The sequence below is a fragment of the Sciurus vulgaris genome (assembly GCF_902686455.1).
Source record: "Sciurus vulgaris genome assembly, chromosome: 14".
In the NCBI taxonomy this organism is placed as follows: Eukaryota; Metazoa; Chordata; class Mammalia; order Rodentia; family Sciuridae; genus Sciurus; species Sciurus vulgaris.
In genome coordinates, this window is record NC_136475.1 from 92,122,507 (window position 1) to 92,140,357 (window position 17,851).

General features: G+C 50.0%; 1 protein-coding gene across 1 annotated transcript; it reads left to right on the plus strand.

The window, feature by feature from the left end:
* The first annotated feature begins 4,607 nt into the window (after nucleotides 1-4,607).
* Nucleotides 4,608-11,734, plus strand: ODC1 (ornithine decarboxylase 1). Its single transcript, XM_079110593.1, has 12 exons — nucleotides 4,608-4,662; nucleotides 6,867-6,955; nucleotides 7,044-7,177; nucleotides 7,436-7,609; nucleotides 7,792-7,964; nucleotides 8,110-8,244; nucleotides 8,357-8,438; nucleotides 8,526-8,609; nucleotides 9,988-10,150; nucleotides 10,238-10,350; nucleotides 10,434-10,648; nucleotides 11,249-11,734. Exons 3-12 carry the CDS (start codon nucleotides 7,076-7,078, stop codon nucleotides 11,391-11,393), a joined length of 1,386 nt encoding a protein of 461 aa, XP_078966719.1. The 5' UTR covers nucleotides 4,608-4,662; nucleotides 6,867-6,955; nucleotides 7,044-7,075; the 3' UTR covers nucleotides 11,394-11,734.
* The last annotated feature ends 6,117 nt before the right edge of the window (nucleotides 11,735-17,851 follow it).

The following is a 17,851-nucleotide window of genomic DNA, read 5'->3' on the forward strand; positions in this document are numbered from 1 at the left end:
CAGTAAAGGTGCTGTGACTTGTTGGGTCAGAAGGAGTCGCCAGGCGCTTGGGAGAAAATAAAAGCAAAGAGACTGGGTTATTTTTATTTTTTAGCACAGAGCAGAAGGTTAGGCATCTCTTGGCTCTGGCCAGATTCCTGCTGGTCCCCTGGAACTCAGACCTGGCAGTAGCCAAGGAGGGCATTCCTTGCATATGGGAGGCCCCTCGACTGAATGCATAAAGGGACACCTGAGCAAAGGAGGAACGCTCAGAACCTCTGTCCCTCCAGCTGTGCACAGCTCAGGGAGGCGCCCCGTGCGCCTGCCGATCCTGCAGCAGGAAGCAGGCTCCCGTCTCAGCCTAACACGGTCAGGTGTGCCGGGGCGGGCCAGCACCCTGACTATGGAAAAGTAGATCATGGTCCCAATTCGAAGAGGAAGAGAGGAGGGAAGGGAGGAGGGAGGAGGGCAAGGGCTCCCGTCCTATGTGACCAAGCTGGGATGGCAGGGTAGGGCCTTACAACAGTGCCTAGGAGACAAGACTAGGAGGGCCACGGAGTGGATCTTGAAGGGTACTGCTGGCAGGGAGGGGCATCTGACTGGATTCTGTGGACCGAGGGCCAACAGAGAGGGGTTTTAAATCAACGAGCACAGGGTCAGCTCTCAAGCCTCCGGTCCCTCTGTTGGCCGGGTGTTAGGTGGCTTTTCTGAATGCTGACACAGCTGGCACCCACTGCCAAGCTGACTTTAGTCAACTGAGGAGGCAAGGCTGTGGGAAGCACCAATGTGCTGGCAAAATGATCCTTGGGACAGAGAGGACTTCTCTGCCATGTCCATGTGGCTACTGAGCTGCCCCAGGACCCTGCTGAGCTCCAAGAGATTCTGGCCCGATTCCTGACATTTGCTGCTGGCCCAGCGCCTTCCGAGTGAGCCACTCCAGGGCTGGGGCAAGGTGGGGCCGTGATGCAAGGACACTCTTCATAAAGCAAACATCCGCAACGTCCCTGCACGCACGCTCTGGAGGAGTGCCACTTCTCTGATGACGCCACTGTTGCTCAGAGCAAGGAGGGCCTCCCTGGAAGCTGCTTTCCTGCCTCAGGCACATCATTCGGATTATCAGCACAGTGTCCTAAGTTATGGCACCCTTGCCAGGCCAGATGTCACAGGCATCAATTCGTAGTCAACTCCTCCATGCTTCTGGAAGAAATCTGGCGAGGCAATGTGATCATGGATGTGTGAGCAGGACACAAACTCACCTTCCAGAAAGCTCCACGTGTCAAATATTCCAATACGCATAAATGAATACATACATGGCTGCTGACTATTCTCTTACGTTATTTAATTCTTTCCAGTAAGGGTGACTCCCTAAATTTGTAGTCACCATCTACCTTTATGAGTCCTTTCACGTAAATAACAACTAAGAAACAAATATCACCTCCACCAGACAAGCCCTCATTTTTGGTTCAGATAACGTGGTCAGTAGATTTATACAGAGCTCTATTTGTAGAAGTCAGAGAGTCTTAGAACAGCAGAATGTCCTGAGGGCCTAAGTTTTTATTTAGCTCAACTACCCCATTTCCAGAAACAGAGCCTGCAATCCTGGGAGGGTGGTAAGGTCTTGGGCTTTGTCATCAGCCAGGTGCTAAGCATCCCTGAGAAATGCAGAAATGGTCCCAGGACATGGGTGGGATGACCAAGGACATGGATCTAAGTAGCATGTTCAAAGTGATCCTTTTTCTCTTTTTGTTTCACTAAAAAAGTTTACAGGTTGAACAATCACTCAAAAGTAATGAGTGCTTAGTATAAATACTTAAAAATTTACAGCTATCCAATGTGGTTCTTGATGCTTTCGTTCATTTCTTTTACTGCTTCTGCACCAAGTACAAAAATTTCATGTCCATATAAGGGGACTTCTAGGATTTGGCATCACCCATTTTATAAAGTTCTGTTGCTTCTTTTTCTCCCAGTGCTGGGGATGAAATCCAAGGCCTCACATTAGATAAATGCTCTACCTCTGCGCTGCAGTCCCAGCCCTGTGTTTCTCTTGAGAATAGGAAGGAAGAGAGTGAAGTCCACTGAAAATACGTTGTAAGACAAGAAAGTCACGTGTTTTAACTAAGGTCAGGCTTAGCTACCACTGACTGATCTCCTCGAATCCATGACTCAGCCCTGCTGCCTCTGGATCTGCTGCAGGGCCTCTCCAAGCCACAGCCTGCTTGCAGGGGGTAGGGCCTGCATCCAGGAAGCCCTTAGGCTCCTTCCCTTGCTTCTGTTCCCCACCTGGGTCCGACCGGAAACTGGCAAAGCCTGGCCTCCCCAGAGGACGCTGCAGCATGTAGGCAGTTTGGGGGTCTGGGTGGCATGGCACCAGAGGCCAGGGGTGTGGGTAACAGAAGGGAGTGGTCAATATGTGTAGTGGACAGGCAGGCCACCTGGTTCCCCAACTGACAGCTTGCCTCTATGTTCCAATTAGTGCTTCTAAATCTAAAGTAGAATCTCCATCTCACCACCATCCTTCCATGCCAGGCTGCCAATGGGATTCCACATCAGAGACCCCCAGGACCCCCTCTGGAAGGAGGCCTGAACCTGAGTAGTGTTAGAATGATTGGCTGAAGGCAGGGCAGACAGGGAAATCGGTGCTTCCCAGTGCCAAGAAAACTGTGTCCCTAGAACAAATGTTTCTTCACAGAGAGGGGGACATGTACCTCCTCATCACAAACCAATGATGCCCCTGCGGACTTTGAGCTGCAGGGCTCTCTGATGGGTTCTGGTGGTTAATCTCACTGCTTGGGGAAGAATTCAGCCTGCCCGGGGTGGAGACAATTCCTCTCTCACAGGCTTAGGTTCACAGGACTTGGCACCCAGTGTTTGCTCAAGGACTGTGTAAAAATAAAGTTGACCAGGGTGCCCAAGAGAAAAGATGTACTGCCCATTTTATCTTTCACATACAAAGCCTCCTGCTTCCAGCTGTTTTCCCTGTTCTTGTTTTCATTGGCTCTTGTCTGCTCCAGGAAGCAGTGGATCATTCATTCCTTCACTCATTAAACAAGTATTGACTGACTATGCCCCAGGCCTGTCCCTGGGTACCAAAGGTTTTTCAAAACCTTAAAGGATTTTGTTTCTGTAAAGACCCTTGGATTATCTGCCCAGAGAAGAGAGGTGATTTGTTTAAGACCACACAGCAAGTTGGAGGCAGAAATGGGCTGGATCCCTGAGCTCCTCTAGGGTTCCCTTGCACTAAAGTCCTGAAAAACCTTTAACTCTTTACCCACACCCTAGGGTGGGGCACACCCTGTCTGCTGGATTTTTGTCTTCAAAGGAATGAAGAGCAAAAATGAAGGAAACTAAGTGCCCCAAATTCCATCAAGTTCAGTCCCTGCCCGAGGTAAGTAGATGAGGGTGGTTAGGATGAGAGGCAGCTGCCAGGCACGCTTGGGGACTCTGAATTTGCTACGTGGCTTCTGCCCTTACGTATGCAGTGCGTACATTTTTGGTGTTCATGCTTACATTTTTGGCTTTCGGACTCCCATAACTTTCTCAGAGGGCCAGCTGGAGGTGCCCCTAAAACATTATAGTTACTGACCAGCCCCAACCAATAGGGTGAGGCACTGGACCACTTGGTGGCTCAGGATCCCCCAAACCTCCTGCTTTACCCCTAACGCCCTTCTCCGGCCTAAGAAGTAGAGCGCGCCTTCGCCTGCCATCTGGTAGGGCCAAACCTCCAGTTCTTCCTGCAGGGTGGCCCACCAGCACCTGGGTACCGCTAACAAGCTGGTACCCTGGGCACACCCTCCCATCCCTCCTGGTGGGAGTGGGAACTGCACCAGAATCACCTGCAGGTCCCTTCCACAGGCGCGGAAGCGCCGCGCAGCAGAGGCCGGCATCCGCCGGGCTGGGTCTACGTGGCCCGTGAGCAGCTGGCGGCCGGCCGACGCACTCGATCTCAGCTCGAGCCCGCGATCCCCTTTCTGCCTTAGAGCACGAAACATTAAACGAAAGTGGAAAAACTGTTTTGCATGGAACGGATGCTGAAATTCAGGGAGGCTCAGCCTCAGACCCCGCAACTCAGCGGCATTCCGGCGCCCAAGCGGCCGTAGGGCACGAGCCTGCGCGTGGTGCGCGTGCGCGGGCCGGCTCCGCGCCCAGGCCGGAAGGGCCTGCGGCGTGCGCGCGTGCGCTGGCCTGCCGCAGGGTGGGGCGGGGCGCGAGGCCGGGAGGGGAGGGGCGGGGTGCGGGCGGGCGGAGCGCGGGGCCGCGGGCGCGGGCGGGCGAGCACGCGCGGGGCCGGCGGCACTTCGAGGCACTGACGTTTAACCGCCCGCGCCCCCCGCCCCCGGCGCCCGGGCCCCGGTTGGCCGTCGCCAAGCCCCCGCCCCTCCCTCGGAGGCCTCCCGGCCGGAACCGATCGGGGCTGGTTTGAGCTGGTGCGTCTCCATGACGACGCGCGCGGTATAAGTAGCGGCGCGGCGCGCAGCCGGCTTTGTCAGTCCCTGCAGCCGCCGCCGCCGGCCGCCCTCAGCCAGCAGCTCGGCGCCACCTCGGGCCGGCGTCTCGGGCGGGCGGGAGCGAGGCGGCTGACGGGCGCGGCGGGGGCGGCGGGCGGCCGAGCGCTCCTCCGGCTCCGGCTCGGGCTCGGCGGCGGCATCTCCATGGGTCCGGCCCGCGGCGCCCGGGCGCTCTGAGGTGAGCGGGCGGCGGGAGGGAGGCTCGGCCACGTGTCCGGCGGCCCGCGCTGCCTGCCGGGGACACGTGGTGGCGGAGCCGGCCGCGGGCCGTGACCTTGGCGAGCCACGTCCCCCGGGCGCAGGTGTCTGCGCGGTGCCGGCCCCAGGGGCCCTAGCGGCCGGTCTCCGAGCGGGGCGCCGGCCGGAAGCCCCTGGGGAGGCCTTTGGTCCTCCGGCCGCCGCGCCGCTGCGCCGTCGGCGCCCAGGTGCGGTCCGCGGCAGGTGCAGGAGCTCGGCGCCCCGTGTCGGCGGGCCCGCGCCCGGCTGCCCTGCGGGTTCCCCCTCTTCCTCCCTCCCCCGCTTCAGAGCTTTTATTTTTGCTGAGTGTACAGAGCAGGTGACAGCGATGTGGAGACCCGCGGGAGCTGCCTGGGAGTAGCTGATGAATACCGCCCGTCCGTGACTTAGGATCGTTTATTTGAGGACTCTGAATGATTTAGTATTTAAGTTGAGCCTGGCTCAGGACCAGTAAACTCCTAGGTTTTCAAAAAAGGCTGATTGTGGGGAGCAGAGCCTTTCAGGAATGTCTGCGGAAGACTTTAAGGATGTGTTGGCTTGCTTTATTCAAACCTAAAAAAGTTTGCTATTCGCACATCTCTCCCAGCATTGCTCTCTTATGCTAATGGGGTCATCATTTAAAATGTCTTAGCTCTGCAGATGCCAAAAGGTGTTCTCAAGTGAAAATTTTCGGATGAATAATTCAAGTAAATCTTTAAAAGATGCAGGAAAGCAAAATAGTAGTGTTAATTCAAAGAAATAAAGCTTTCCAAGTGTAAGCCTGAGTCTTGCCTCAAAAGTCTTATTGCTTGAGCCCATTTAGTCCGTTGAAAACGTTATGTATACCGGCAAAATGAGTTTGCTGGCATTAGTCTCCTGCTTTCCCCTAGGGGTTATTTAGGCAACTTAGGAGGTTGACAGTGCCAAAAAGTCATGTTAGATTGAGGTTTAAAAGCAAGTTCCACCATGCATGGGTTTGGATTTATGGCAGGCCCGTCCCCCTGGGCCTCTCATAGTGTTCCATGCCAGAGCAAACTGCGCCCCGAACCATTGCCTGGCCTCTGCCTGTAGGCTGCTGGCACTGAAGTGGGTGGCACAGTGGAGAATAGAAAGCCCTCCCTGGCAGAAAATTTTAAAGGTTAAATAATTTCAAGATAACACATTTGCTAATTTCACGTTTTGTGAAAGGACAGTGACTTTTATTACTAACCTGATGTTATTGCTTTTTTTTTTAATTAAAAATTAGCCAGAAACTACACCCATGTGGTTATCATTCATAGCTAAGCAAACATTAGAGGGCCTGTGAAGACAGTTGGAGTTACTAGAATTGCTATTCTGGTAGGCATCAGTGGTTCAAGAATATTGATTTTTTTTTTTTATTACATTACTGCAACTATAATATGCTGATTTGAAGGTTAGTTTAAAAATTATTTTTCCCAGCTAATGTGGCATGAAAATTTTCATAAACAAATTTGTTTATGAGTACCCTTAAGTTGAGCATCCTGGATATTTCCATGATGTTTCTTGGTCACTAAAAATTATTGTACATAACTTGGTTAAGCTGGATGAGATGGCACATTCCCTGACACCGGGGCAAGAGGGTCACCAAGGTTGAGGCCAGTCTGATAATTTAGCTAGACCCTGCCTTAAAATGAAAATACCACTGCTGGCACAGCAGGTCAGTGGTGAAGCGCCATTGGATTCAGTGCTCAATACCAGCACCAAAGAAAAACTTCGAGAAAATAGGAAATGGCAGGATGTTTACTGGCTCTTTTAAGTTTTTAAAGAGTTGAAACAACTCTGAAATAAAGCAGACTGACATAGAACTTTAATCTGTATCAGTAGTGCAGACAAACTTCTGAAACCTGCATTCTGCAGTTTTGTTTTTTGGCACAAATGTTTGAAATGCTGCTTCTGAGATGTGCCATTAATATGTGTGGAATCTTGGTGTGCTGCTTTAAAAAAAAAAACAGTTTTAAATCAGGTGTTTTTTAGATACTGCAGAAGTTTATGGGATCATGTCACACCTAGGAATAAGTAAGGTTTGCACACCATTGAGTGGTGTACTTAAACTGGGCGCTTGATTCTGTGTCTTTGTATGCTGTCACAATGCCTAGCCCTTCAACTTGAGGAGATCCTAAGGTAGATTGCATGTGTTTGTTTCAGACTGTTTCCACTGCTGATCCGAGGACACAGGATTTGGATTGTGAGAAGCTGGAAATAATTTCTTTAAATTTCATCTCTTAGTTTTCCATGTAAGTATTCAACTTGTAATTTTGTTACAGATTCATCTTAAGATCATGTTGCTGTGGCTTCTGAGTTGATTTTTCATCCTGTTTGCAGCTCGTTGCATCTCTGAGGCACATCGAGAAGCCATGAACAGCTTCAGTAATGAAGAGTTCGACTGCCACTTCCTCGATGAAGGCTTCACTGCCAAGGACATTCTGGACCAAAAAATCAATGAAGTGTCGTCTTCTGTAAGTGTGGGAGGCCCATGACAGCAGCAGCTGAGAGTGCTGGGCCAGCAGGGAAAGTTGGGGTCTTGGAAAGGAAAGTAGTAGAGCATACACATCTTGTTAGGGATTCAGAATTTAATTGACTGGATTGTGCAGTGACAATGATGGTAGCATGTCAGTGACTATCAGAATTTGTCCAATGCAGGGAAAGAGGAGACTGCATATTAGTTGGGATATTGCAAGGCTGCTAATGAGTTTCTGAACCCACTTTCATTTCAGGATGATAAGGATGCCTTTTATGTCGCAGACCTTGGAGACATTCTAAAGAAACATCTAAGATGGTTAAAAGCTCTTCCTCGTGTCACCCCCTTTTATGCAGTCAAATGCAATGACAGCAGAGCCATAGTGAAGACCTTAGCTACCATTGGGACAGGGTTTGATTGTGCTAGCAAGGTAAGCAAAGGTAGCAGGGTTCTGAAATCATTCTGTAAAATTGTCCTACTGTTCCCCAAGGGCAGTTTCTCTTGGACAGTAAATGCCAATGAAGGGGGCTCACAGGACAACTTCCCATGCTGTTGTGTTTATTGTACTTATTAGCTATATATGTATAGCACGGCACAAATCTTCTTTTTCAGACTGAAATACAGTTGGTGCAGAGTCTCGGAGTGCCTCCAGAGAGGATTATCTATGCAAATCCTTGTAAACAAGTGTCTCAAATTAAATATGCTGCCAGTATTGGAGTCCAAATGATGACTTTTGACAGTGAAGTCGAGTTGATGAAAGTTGCCAGAGCTCATCCAAAGGCAAAGTGAGTTACCCTCCATTGAGGCATTTGAGAAGGGCAGGCATTGTAGTATAAAAGTATCAGTCAATATTTAGGGCAGGATTTTCTATAATTTGACCATAGCTCTAAGTGATCTGTCTTGAGATTTGATGTACGTTCCTTGTTCTAGGTTGGTTTTGCGGATTGCCACTGATGATTCCAAAGCAGTCTGTCGCCTCAGTGTTAAATTTGGTGCCACACTCAAAACCAGCAGACTTCTTCTGGAACGAGCTAAAGAATTAAATATTGATGTCATTGGTGTTAGGTGAGATCTTGGTGTCAGTCAGAAGCTGGGACATTAAGTAGTGTCAGTTTTACAGCTTTTACCTACTGTTGTTTGAGAAGTAGAAAGAGCATGTCACTTCTTTTAATCACAGCTTTCATGTGGGGAGCGGCTGCACTGATCCTGAGACCTTCGTGCAGGCCATCTCTGATGCCCGCTGTGTCTTTGACATGGGAGTGAGTATGCAGAGTCCTTTAGTGAAATGTGGGCAGGGTTGGTTAACAGATCTGGCTGTTTGACTTCTTACATTTTCTTGGCTCTAGGCTGAGGTTGGTTTCAGCATGTATCTACTTGATATTGGTGGTGGCTTTCCTGGATCTGAGGATGTGAAGCTTAAATTCGAAGAGGTAATTTTAGTTGTCAGTGGACCTTTATTTATTTATGTGTTGCTGAGAATCGAACCCAGTGCCTCACACATGCTAAGCAAGTGCTGTACCACTGAGCCACAACCCCAGCCCCCAGCAAGCTCCCTTTTGAAATAATTCAAAGCCTTAATGTTTTAACCAGCACCATAGGGACTAAACAAACATGAAAATCAGTATTTTGATTGTTAATATTTTAAGCGACTTGTGTTATTTAAAATTATACTAAATACATTGTTTTTAAACTAGAATGAGTCAGTTTTCCAGTAATTTGGGGGTATTATTGATCACTAATTAAGAAATGCTGTAGTGGCACATGTCTGGAAGCTCAGGGACTCAAGGAGGCTGAGGCAGGAAGATCACAAATTTGAGGCCAGCCTCTGCAATTTAGGAAGACCATGTCTCAACACAAAATTATTGAAAAGGGCTGGGATGTAGAAAGTGTCCCTGGGTTTAATTTCCGATACTTGGGTAGGGTATGGGGGAGAAAGAAAGAAATGCTACCGCAGCTGGTCAGAGTGGCACTTGCCTGCAGTCCCAATGACTTAGGTATCTGAGGCAGGAGAATCGCAAAGTCAAGGCCAGCTTGGAAAACTTGGACCCTTTTTCAAGTAAAAAAGGACTGAGGGCACACCTTGGAGTAGAGCACCCTTTCGTCAGTCGCCATCACAGCAAAGGAGCAGAAGTGCTGCTGTGCGGAGAGCAGGGAGCAGACCAGTCTCATGGCTCGCTTCTTCCCATAACAACTCTAAATGTTCAGTCCATTGGAAAGTTAAGCCCTAATGGCGCTTCAGTTTAGAAAATAAGTGTGCATTGCTGTTTGTAGAAGTTGGGTGGGGTAGGCCAGATGGAAGGATTTTGACCTTAGGCACATGTTTACTAAATCTATTTTGGCACTTTCCACACCTCACTACATAGTAATTCGTTTTGTACTATTTGGTAAAGTCATACCCATGATTTTTTTGGTTAGGGTCATCTAACTCAGGCTGTGCCTGCTCGGCTAGTGTTGTACCACTGAGCTACATCCCCAGTCTTTTTGAAACTGGGCCTTGCTGTGTTGCCAGGCTAGCCTTGAACTAATTTGGTGATCTTCCTACCTTAGCCCCAAGTTACTGGAGTTCTAGGTATGCGCCACTGTGTTTGTCCCTTAATGTCTTAAAAAGGGTAGAGGTGGTACCAGAGGGGAATCAAAGTGAAACAACAGGGATACATGGACGGATTTTCAGGGAGATGTTTTATGTTATTTATTTTTGCTTCTGCTCGTGCGTGCTCTTGCCATGTCCTGTTACTCACAAGGCACTGTGATCTTTCTCTTCCATGTGAATCCTCCATGATAAATGACTGCTCTGTGCTATTCTCTCAGATCACCAGTGTGATCAACCCAGCACTGGACAAATACTTTCCATCAGACTCTGGAGTGAGGATCATAGCTGAGCCAGGCAGATACTATGTTGCCTCAGCTTTCACGCTTGCAGTTAATATCATTGCCAAAAAAATCGTTTTAAAGGAACAGACAGGCTCTGATGGTATGTACGATGGTCAGGATGAATTATTGCATATACAACCGAAAGCTAATAGAAAAAGTAGTAATTAAGGCTCATCTGTTTTTCTAGATGAAGATGAGTCAAGTGAACAGACCTTTATGTATTACGTGAATGATGGAGTGTACGGATCATTTAATTGCATCCTTTATGATCATGCACACGTGAAGCCCCTGCTGCAGAAGGTAACTTGTGAACATACTGTCTGAACAGTGAGGATGACTGGTCAATAAGTATAATTAAGTAGTTATTTATTTCTTTATCATAGAGACCTAAACCAGATGAGAAGTACTATTCATCCAGCATATGGGGACCAACATGTGATGGCCTTGATCGGATTGTTGAGCGCTGTGACCTGCCTGAAATGCACGTAGGCGATTGGATGCTTTTTGAAAACATGGGTGCATACACTGTTGCCGCTGCTTCTACTTTCAATGGATTCCAGAGGCCAACTATCTATTACGTGATGTCAGGACCAACATGGTGAGTGGAAATTGTGCATGTTCTTTGTTTAACAAGACTAGGCGCCTGGGCTGGGTGTGTATCTCTTGGTGGTAAGAGTAGCACCTTGGATGTGTGCTTGCTCAAATTGAATACAATGTTACTTTTCCTTGAATTAAAGACAGACGGATAAAAAGAAAATCTCTCCAATATCACTGTATTTCTTGAGGTTTTTAGATAATTTTGAAAAAATGCTTGCTTTAGAAATACACTGTCTTAGCATAGTGGCTTACACCCTTTGGGAGGCTAAGACAGAAGGATCACAAATTTGAGGCTAGTCTCAGCAACTCAAACCCTGTCTCAAAATTAGAAGGGCTGAGCTGTAACTCGGTGGTCGGGTGCCCCTGAGTTCAAACCACAGTCCAGGAGATGGGGGTAGAGGGTGGAGGGGTGCTTCCCTGGCATTTGCAAGGCCCTGGGTTCCATCCCTGGTACTGAAATCAGTGACAGAGAAGAAACATTGAATTCAATTTCCTGATGGTGTAAGAACCCAAGGAAATGTTCTCAGTATGCACTGTTCTCTTGGGACTGCCCAGTTAGAAGTGACTGGGGTTTTGAATATGCCACTTCTTTGTCTCTCAGGCAATGTATGCAGCAAATCCAGAACCATGGCTTCCCACCCGAAGTGGGGGAGCAGGACGTCGGCACTCTGCCTGTGTCTTGTGCTCAGGAAAGCAGCATGAAACGTCCCTCAGCAGCGTGTGCCTCCACTAGTATCAATGTGTAGATGCCACTCTTAGCTGTTCACTGCAAGTTTAGCTTAAGTTAAGGAATCTGGGGGGACCATTTAACTTAATTACTGCTAGTTTTGAATGTCTTTGTAAGAGTAGGGTTGGCACAGATGCAGCAATATGGAAGACTAGAAGATGGGGTCACACTTATCTGTGTTCCTATGGAAACTATTTGAATATTTGTTTTATATGGATTTTTATTCACTTTTCAAACAAGCTACTAAAGAGTGCCCCCTTAGCTGCCCAGCAAGCATTTGTAGCTTGTACAATGGCAGAATGGGCCAAAAGCTTAATGTTGTGACCTGTTTTGAAAATAAAGTATCTTGAAATAATTAGGTATTGGGGAATTTGTGCATTGTGGACTTGGGTGCCCAGAACCCTTTGAGGGATGCCATATGTCTGCCTGCCCTTTAGCCAGTGCCCAGGAGAGGGACATGCAGTCCTTCAAACCTTGCCTACAGAAATTACAGGTGTTTCCCCTGCCACCTTGATTTCACACTTAACTACACATGACTTAGTTACGAGGCCTAGCACTGGCAGTCAACTTACCACACTAACTTCAACAGTAGTTACTTGGTGTAGTAGATCTTTACCTTCTTGTCTGACCTTGCTCACCGGCCTTTTGTGTTCTCAACACCCTTGCTCTCACAAGAAGCGTGGCAGGCTCACACTTAACCTTCACAATGGAAGTTGGCACTCCCTGCTCTAGCTGCAGGAGGGAAGACCATGGAAGTTGTTTCCCTCAAGGCCAGCAGGCAATTTAAGGCTCATTGAGGAACAGGATAACTGCAGCTCCTGCTCTCCTGGGGCGTGAATTACTAGCTGCCTCTGTGCAGAAACTCTTCAGCTGGTGCAGTGTTTACCTGGGTGAGGAGAGGGACCTCCTGCCATTAATGAGCCACCTTCCCGAAGACCTGATCAGCTAAACTAAAGCTTGGTTTGTCAGTAGCCCTCACCTCCCTTCTTGGACCCTGGATAATGGTTTTAATCCACCAAAGTACAAACCTCCTTGGAAGCCAATGAAGACCAATTGTGACTTGAGTTGCTGGTGGCAGAAGAAATACCTTAGTTCTAGTCTATCCTGCCTGCTAAGTCTTGGAAATAGTGTTCAGGGGTATGAGAGTAACAGCTCCCGACAAGGGCAGGTGCTCAGGATTGAAACTCGCTACCTTTTAAAAGGTACCATACTCCAGGGAATTGGAGCTAGATACCAAGTCTTAAGTCTTTCCATTTTAAAAGTTCAGACCTATAGGTCACCCTGGCAGCACTGAGCTTGCATTTCAAAGAAGGGAGAGATACATGTTTCACTTTTTAAAAATTGCATACTAAGTGTTTGGAAAGTACATGCAGCCATTTAGGTGAAATATTGTCAGGAGGTAAGGAACCCCAGATAATCCACCCCCTCATTCTACAATCTCTTCAACCCTGGTTTTGACTGTGCAGTCTGGCGCAGCCACTGACCTGCATGTCTCAAACCATGCCAAGGCCAGCCTTGATGGGGTCAGTCCTTCCCTGGCCCTCGAACATGGAAGTAGGTAAATGAACTGGCAAGAGAAAACGGAGGCTGTGGTAGCCATCCTGTGGCCTAGCATGAACACCAGGCACTGTTGTCCATGAAGCCCTTAGGTTAGTAGTTCTCTACCAAAACTTCATTATTGAAGATGGCATTGTCTGCTCATGGACATACTGGGCATCATAGACCCGAGGTTTGAAGCAAGCATAGCTCCACCCAAAGCCACTGGAGACCATTTCTACCCAGGGGTGCTGGAGTCAGATACCATGGGAGGGGAGCCAGCACCATAAACTGAAGCAGGATACTTGTGTCTTAAAAAGAGATTGATGCTGGGTATGTTGGTGCATGCCTGTAATCCCAGCAATTTTGGGAGGCTGAGGTAGGATGATTGCCAAATTCAAGGCCAGCCTAAGCAATTTGTAAGATCCTGTGTCAAAATAAAAAAAGGAACTGGGATTGTTGCTCATTGGGAAAGCATTCCCTGGGTTCAATCCCAAGTAGTAGAAAGAAAAAGTGGCACCAGGCCCCAGACGCTTGGGGATGAGTAGTGTTGGGGGAACGGGATAATCATTTGGGAAAAATAAAGTATCCCCAACTCATTATACCAAAATTATTTTCACCTTTATTGGTACTGTCAGGGACACTCAACCATTGAGCTATATCCCCAGCCATTTGTGTATGTGTGCTTGAGACAAGGATCTTGTGATCCTCCTGTCTCAGCCTCCCAAATTTCTGGGATTACAAGTATATTCCAAGGCCTGGCCCTTAATTATTGATAGACGAAAGTTTCAAATGTAACAAACTATAGGACTACTGGAAACATTTGAAGTCAAAAGGTAAGGGACAGACAGGGAAAATGGCAACATACAGGAAAAGGTCTAATTTTTATACTAAAAGAACTCCCAATAAATGCATAAAGGAACAGTCCAATGGAAAGGGGGCAAGTCATGAATATGGTTCTCAATACAACTTTCTGAACATGTTCACATATGAACATTTCATATGTGAGAACGAAATGCATATTTTTCCACCTGTCAGACTGGCAAAAATCCGAGTTCCTGAGCACATGGTGTGGACAAGCATGCTAACACGCCATAGCTGGAAAATTAAACAGGTTCCGAGGGAATGTGTCGGTATTGGTCATTCACGTTATCCTCGACTTGGCCTCCTAAGAATCTTTGTGTTGAAATGCTCTTACAAGATGACTCATTGTGGCGTTGTAACACAAGAGGGTGCTGATGAAATCACCCACGGACTGGGACACAGTGCTGCAGAGGAGCAAGGCAGGTCTGCAGGTGCTGATGTGGAGCAGTCACCAAGCTAGACTCCTTGTGACAACCTGGCAAGGAACACTAGCATGCCACTGTCTATGTAAAAACAAAACCAGAGATCAGAACCCACTAAACTCGTGTGTGTGTGTGTGTGTGTGGCTTCTTGGCAAAGTTGGAGGCCTGGGAGAAGAAGAGGCCTGACTCCAAACTGTCCTTTTGACAGGCGAATGTGCTGCTGACATCGCAGAGATTGCAAATTGGCTTCTCAGAGGAAGGACGGGACACTAGCTTGTGTCCGACTCCACTCCAGCTTCCAGCCAGCATCCTCCCACCCCCAAGTGTGCTGCTGAATAGCTAGAAACGGCCTTAGGGTGGCAGCCTGGCTTGGGGACTGGGTGGAGTTGGCCAAGACCCTGTCCTCTCCTTTCTAGAGCCCAGGGGCTTCCAGATCATGAAGCCAACAGAAGCAGCAGACCCTTGGGGGTCAAGGACAAGATGCTCAGCACACTGGGAGGGCTGCAGATGGGCAGCCCCGAGAGAGGGCTGTCTGCCCGTCAGAGGGTCTCAGCCTTCAATGCAGGTGCTCCTGGCTGAGGCCCCACCCTGAGGCCAGCCTGCAACTGCCAAGGGGCAGGCCACAGAGCCACTGCCTTCAGCAGCCCTCTAGTTCCTGGCTGACCACGGCTTTGTGCCTCCTTTTGGGGGACACATGGGGCGTCCTCGGTGGCTAGGTACTCCTCTCACCCCACGCGGTTACCACCTCTTCAGAGTCCACCCTTACAGGTTCCCTGAAGTTACTCTAGGTGGCCAACTGGCCGCTTCCTCCTCTGGGGCTTTTCTGACCCTCACCCTATACCTTTTTTGGCAAGGGCCTCCACCCACGCCGGGTCTGGGCATTTCTATGAACCATCTCTGAACCCAATTGGAGAACTGCCCCCTAGAGGGGAGTCAGTCCTTTCCAAACCCAGCTCTGCCAACCACTGGGTTCTGAGCAGCCTCAGTGCCTGGGTGTGAGTGGGGAGGACAAGCCGTGGCCTTCTTCTGCCTCACCCAGCTTGGCACACTGGGCTTCAAGGCAGGCACCTTCTCTTTTATAGATGGCTGATACCCAGAAGGCCAGCGAGTTAAGAGAAGGACCTGAAAGCAGACGGGTCCCTGAGTCCCTGGCCAGATAGCTCTTTCTGGCTTCCAGCTGCATTCCACACCCAGGTGGGGGCGGGCAGAGCACCCAGGCCCTGGAGCTCCCGAGGTCGACACCTGGAGCCATTCCTGTTCTGGACTGAGCTGGATGCTGGGCAGACCCATGGAACCTGGTCCCCACCCCTCATGAGCCACAGGGCCGCCCCGTCCCCGTCTCTCCCCCTCCCCCCACACGCTGAAGCCCACTGTTACAAGGGAGGATCGGTGAGTCCAGAATTGAGTGCACTGAAGGCAAACGTCTGAGAAATCCCTGCTGTTGGAGTAGGAAGATGTTATCTGCCCTCACTGCTGCCTTTAGGATGGGGAGGGCTGATGGCCAGATGTGCTTGGCCTCGGGCCAAAGGGGTTACTGAGGGCCAGGCCGGAGAGAAGACACAGGGAGTCAGGACCAAGCTGAGGTCAGAATCTCTGGGTAGGAGGGTGACCACCCCAGAAGGCTCATATGCCTGGCCTGGGGCAGCCCGTGCCATGGTCGGGCTAGGAAGGCTCAGCTCTATGTCTTGACAAGCTGGGTGGCCAGTTCCAGCAGATCAACATGATATGTTGTATGGAACATACATAAACTGAAGAAATTGTTTGCTGTTTTACCTAAAATTCACATCTAACTGGGTACTTAGATTTCTTGTCCTATCAACAAGGACTCTGAGTCCTGGGCACCAGGAGCCTGGCTCCAGCTTGTGTGCCATGAAGCCCACTGCAAGTCAGGTGTTCCTGTGGGGCCTCAGTATCCTCATCTGTCAAATGGGACAGGGGACAGAATGTTTCTACCCATTGGCTCTGAGACACGGGGAGGCCTTCAGAAGTAGGCCTTCTAACCTGGAGTGCCATCCCAGTCATGACCACCAGAGGGCAGCAGCACCTCACGTTTAAGGAGTGTTCCATGTTGGCCACCAGCAGGTTGCCGAAGCCGACAGTGTGTACAGCCTCACCACAACAGGAGGTCCCTTGTAGACCTAGGGCTGTGGAACTGTAGTGTGGCTCCAACCCATGGATCCCAGCTCCCCCTTGGATGAAGGGGCTCTAGGCAAACATGTCCCCTGACCAGGCCCCTTACCCCCTCCCTCACCCCTGCCTCAAGCTGTAAGATTAGTTGGCAGGTCTTCTTTAGCCTCTGTGCTTCTGTTCCTCTGTTTGTCCCTGTTGTAGGTAATGTCCTTAGCCATGGCTTCCTGGGGGGGTCCTCAGACCCTTCCCTGTGCCCATGCAGCACCCAATGGCCCTGTCTGGCCTCCCCCTACCACCCTGGGTGCATGTTCCTGATTGGCACCCACAGACCTGATTTACCTGCCCCCACCCCACCCAGAAGGCTTGAGGATGGGGCCCGGCGCCAGGTGTCTTAGAGCATCTGTCCCTGGTACCTGTCATTGGCCAGAGGCAGAGTCCACCTAAGCCTGCCCATGTGGGCCCCTTCCCATCTTTGAATGGTCCCCAATCCATGCTCTTCCCACTCCACACCTGCTGCTCACCGGGGCCCCATGCCTGGCTCACAGGGATCCGGTGGAGCTAGGCCAATCGCCCACCTGCTAGCCCTCAGCCCTGAGCCAAAGAGCCCACTATTAGGTCCTGCCCCTCAGGATCCTTACCTCCCCAGGGTGCTGAGGCCCACCCTCTGGTAGCCAGGATATAGGGTCATGGTCAGCATCCCAGCTCCTAGGACACACAGCTCACAGGCAAGGACAGAGGACTTGTCCAGGGTCGTGTGGCTCATTCACAGCCAAGCGGGGACTTGCACCTGGGTCTCATGGGCTCGGGCCAAGGCCAGCTTTCAACAGATGGTGCAGGGAGCCAGGGTGGGGGAAGGTGGACTCACATGAAGGAAGAAGGTTAAGTCAGCCTCCTGGTCACAAGCAGATCTTGTTTCCAGAGAAGGACCACGGGGTTCCTGGGGAAGTTGGTGACGAGCAGGCTAGACCCAGAGCCACGTTCCTGAGGTTTGTTGAGTCTACACCCCCGAAGCCTCACTTAGGCATGTACAGGCTTCCCGTGTGCAGGCGGAGGGATGCGTGCAACCAACTTGAGGTGCCTGCACAGAACAGTGGGGTCCCAGGAGCAAGGAGGAAGCAGGAGAGAGGCCTGCAGGAGGACAGGCATGAGGACCAGGCACCAGCCCAGGGCCAGCGTTGCATGTCACCAGGAAGGGGCGGGAGGAGGGACTCTGTGGCAGCCACCTGGCAGAGCCTCCTGCTGACAAGAGGAGCCTGTGGAGGATTTCTGCTGGGGAGTCAGTATGGGTGACAGTTTGGGGTTCATTCTGGGTCATCTCCCCCTCTAATGAGCTGGGTTTTTTTTTGTTTTTTGTTTTTTTTTTTTTTTGATACTGGGAACTTCATCACTTTTGATAGTAGACACTTTACCACTGAGCTATGTCCCCAGTTCTTTTCTCATTTTTTAAATTTGAGCTGGCCCCAAACTTGGGACCCTCCTGCCTCAGCCTCCTGAGTTGCTGGGTTTATAGGCATGGGCCACCAGG

What these genes read in the sequence shown, in the direction of transcription:
- ODC1 (XM_079110593.1), top strand. Translation starts at nt 7,076, where the DNA reads ATGAACAGCTTCAGTAATGAAGAGTTCGACTGCCACTTCCTCGATGAA. An exon ending in TGAAGCTTAAATTCGAAGAG is followed by an intron (nt 8,610 to 9,987) that starts GTAATTTTAGTT and finishes CTATTCTCTCAG; the next exon opens with ATCACCAGTGTGATCAACCC. An exon ending in GTGATGTCAGGACCAACATG is followed by an intron (nt 10,649 to 11,248) that starts GTGAGTGGAAAT and finishes TTTGTCTCTCAG; the next exon opens with GCAATGTATGCAGCAAATCC.